The sequence below is a fragment of the Eimeria acervulina genome, genomic scaffold (genome assembly GCF_000499425.1).
Source record: "Eimeria acervulina Houghton genomic scaffold, Eah_scaff1737, whole genome shotgun sequence".
NCBI classification, from domain to species: Eukaryota; Apicomplexa; class Conoidasida; order Eucoccidiorida; family Eimeriidae; genus Eimeria; species Eimeria acervulina.
The window spans coordinates 1-2,500 of record NW_013550130.1 but is presented as its reverse complement, the minus strand read 5'-3'; the positions used below and the strand labels follow the sequence as shown (position 1 = coordinate 2,500).

At 31.1% G+C, this 2,500-nt stretch overlaps 1 protein-coding gene across 1 annotated transcript; it reads right to left on the bottom strand.

Annotated features, from left to right (window-relative positions):
* Window positions 1-1,399: 1,399 nt before the first annotated feature.
* EAH_00062720 (hypothetical protein, conserved) lies at window positions 1,400-1,780 on the bottom strand (the record flags this gene model as incomplete). The annotated part of the gene is made up of 2 exons (XM_013396867.1): window positions 1,400-1,470; window positions 1,562-1,780. Coding segments are annotated over 2 exons (290 nt in total), but the record flags the coding sequence as incomplete, so codon positions are not given.
* Window positions 1,781-2,500: the final 720 nt, after the last annotated feature.

The following is a 2,500-nucleotide window of genomic DNA, read 5'->3' as shown; positions in this document are numbered from 1 at the left end:
AGATGCAGCGAAGAGAGACAGTAGAAAGCAAACAAATGCAGCAGAACAAAGAAAAAGAAATATAAAAGAAATAAAATAAAATAAAAATAAAAAGAAGATAAACAATAAAATATTTAAATAAACAAACCTCTTGTCTTCATTTCGCTGAATAAAGCAGAAGCAAACAAATCATCGGCAGGAGACGCCTATGAAGGAGACAGATGAAAGAAAGTAAAAAATAAATAAACATAAAACAATAAAACACATGCATCTGCATGCAGCTACGTTCAGTTATATATAAACAAAAACAAAGAAGAGAGAGAGAGAGAGAGAGAGAGACAAAGACAGACAGAGACAGAGAGAGAGACAGAGATAAAGAAATACACAAGGAGACAGACACACAGACACCAAAACAAAGACAGATCTGCTGCTCTCTACTTTTGTCTGCTGCTCTGTCTTTTGCTGTCTCCTTTTATCTCTTTGTCTGTCTCCTTTCATCTCTTTTATTTCTTTAATCTGTTTTATTTCTTTTATCTCTTTTGTTTCTTTTATCTCGTTTATGTTGTTGTCTCTCTTTGTTTCTTTAGCTGTCTCCTTCTGTCTTTGGCTGTCTCCTGTCTTTTATTTTATATTTTTTTTTATTTTTTAATCTTTTTTTGCTTCTTTTACTTTCTCTGTCTCCTTTTACTTTTTCTGTCTGTCTCTTTAATTCATATTTATTTTAATTTATTTTAATTTATTTTAATTTATTTTAATTTATTTTAATTTATTTTAATTTATTTGTTTGTCTTTGTTTTATACCGGCTGCAACACGAAGACAAAAATTTGGACATCGATTGGCCGCAACCAAAAAAGAAATTCTGCGGCGTCTTCCTGAACAAACAAACAAATAAAATTAATAAATATTAATATTAATATTAATATTAATATTAATATTAATATTAATATTAATATTAATAAATATAGATATAGATATAAATATAAATATTAATATTAAATATTAGTATTAATATTAATATTAATATATGAGTGTAAATAAAAATATAAATATAAATATAAATATAAATATAAACAAAAAGAGATAAAGAGATAAAGAGAGAGAGCAGAGATATGTCGGGGCTAAGGATGTCTTCTCTGTCTCTTTGTCTGTTTTTTTATTTATTTTTATAAAACGTAAAACAAAACAAATTAAAATAAATAAAATAAATAAAGCAAAATATATAAACTAAACAAAATAAACACAATAAATAACAAAAGAAACAAAATAAACAAACAAAACAAGCGAAATAAATAAAATAAATAAACTAAATAAAGTAAACAAAATAAACAAAATAAACAAAATAAACAAAATAAAATAAATACAATAAACAAAATAAACAAAATAAACAAAATAAAATAAACAAAATAAATTAAAATATAATCAGCTTACAAGCTGCATGCAGCAACAGCCTAAAATATCTCCTTCGCGGGGCTTCATCTTCAAAGTGCAGCCTGAGGTGTACATACACCGCAAATAAATAAATAAACAAACAAATAAAATAAATAAATAAATAAATAAATAAATAAATAATAATGCTCTTACATTCTAAGCCCTCAACTAAGTGCGGCACTTGAGACAAAACCAAACCCAGCGCATGCAAATCCTCCTGCTGCAGCTCCTGCTGCTCCTGCTGCTGCTGCTGTTGCTGCTGCTGCTCCTGTTGCTGTTGCTGTTCCTGCAGCTGCTGCTGCTGTTGCTGCTGCTTGGCGAGGCAGCGCCCGCTTAATATGAGTTTGTTTAAGAAGGGGTCAGGGAGAGGGACTGCAGCAGGAAGCACACCGCGCAGCAGCAGCAGCAGCAGCAGCAGCAGCAGCAGCATATGCAACAACAATAGCAGCAAACATAACAGCAGCTATCTTTCTAGTTGCTGGGTGTAAGCGCTGCTACCAGCGTTACTGCTGCAGTCCCTGCTGCTGCTGTTGCTGCTGCTGTTGCTGCTGCTGTAGTTTCTTCTGGTGTTGCTGCTGTCTCTCTTGGTGCTGCTGCTGCTGCTGCTGCTTACTGCATGCAGAATAGAGACACACGAGGAAGCGGCCGCCTTGCTGCTGCTGGGGCCCCACAGCAGCAGCAGCAATAACCCAGCTGCCAGCAGCAATGCCTTCGACTCTGTCTCCTTTTGCATGCACTCTACCTGCATATACACCGCAATTTCTTGTCTTTGTTTCTTTCATAAATATCTATTAATCAAATGTATAGATATAAATATTTATAATAATAATTAATAATAATAATAATAATAATAATAATAATAATAATAATAATATATTTCTTTGCGTTATCGGCAGACAGTGCAGCAAACAATCTGCAGATGTATATAAATAATTTATATTTTATATAAATTATATTTATACACATCTATACTTTATATTATATATATACATCTATATATATATATATATATATATATATATATAGACATAATATATAACATATATATATTGTTGATACAATCTATGCACAGTATACATACAGATATACACT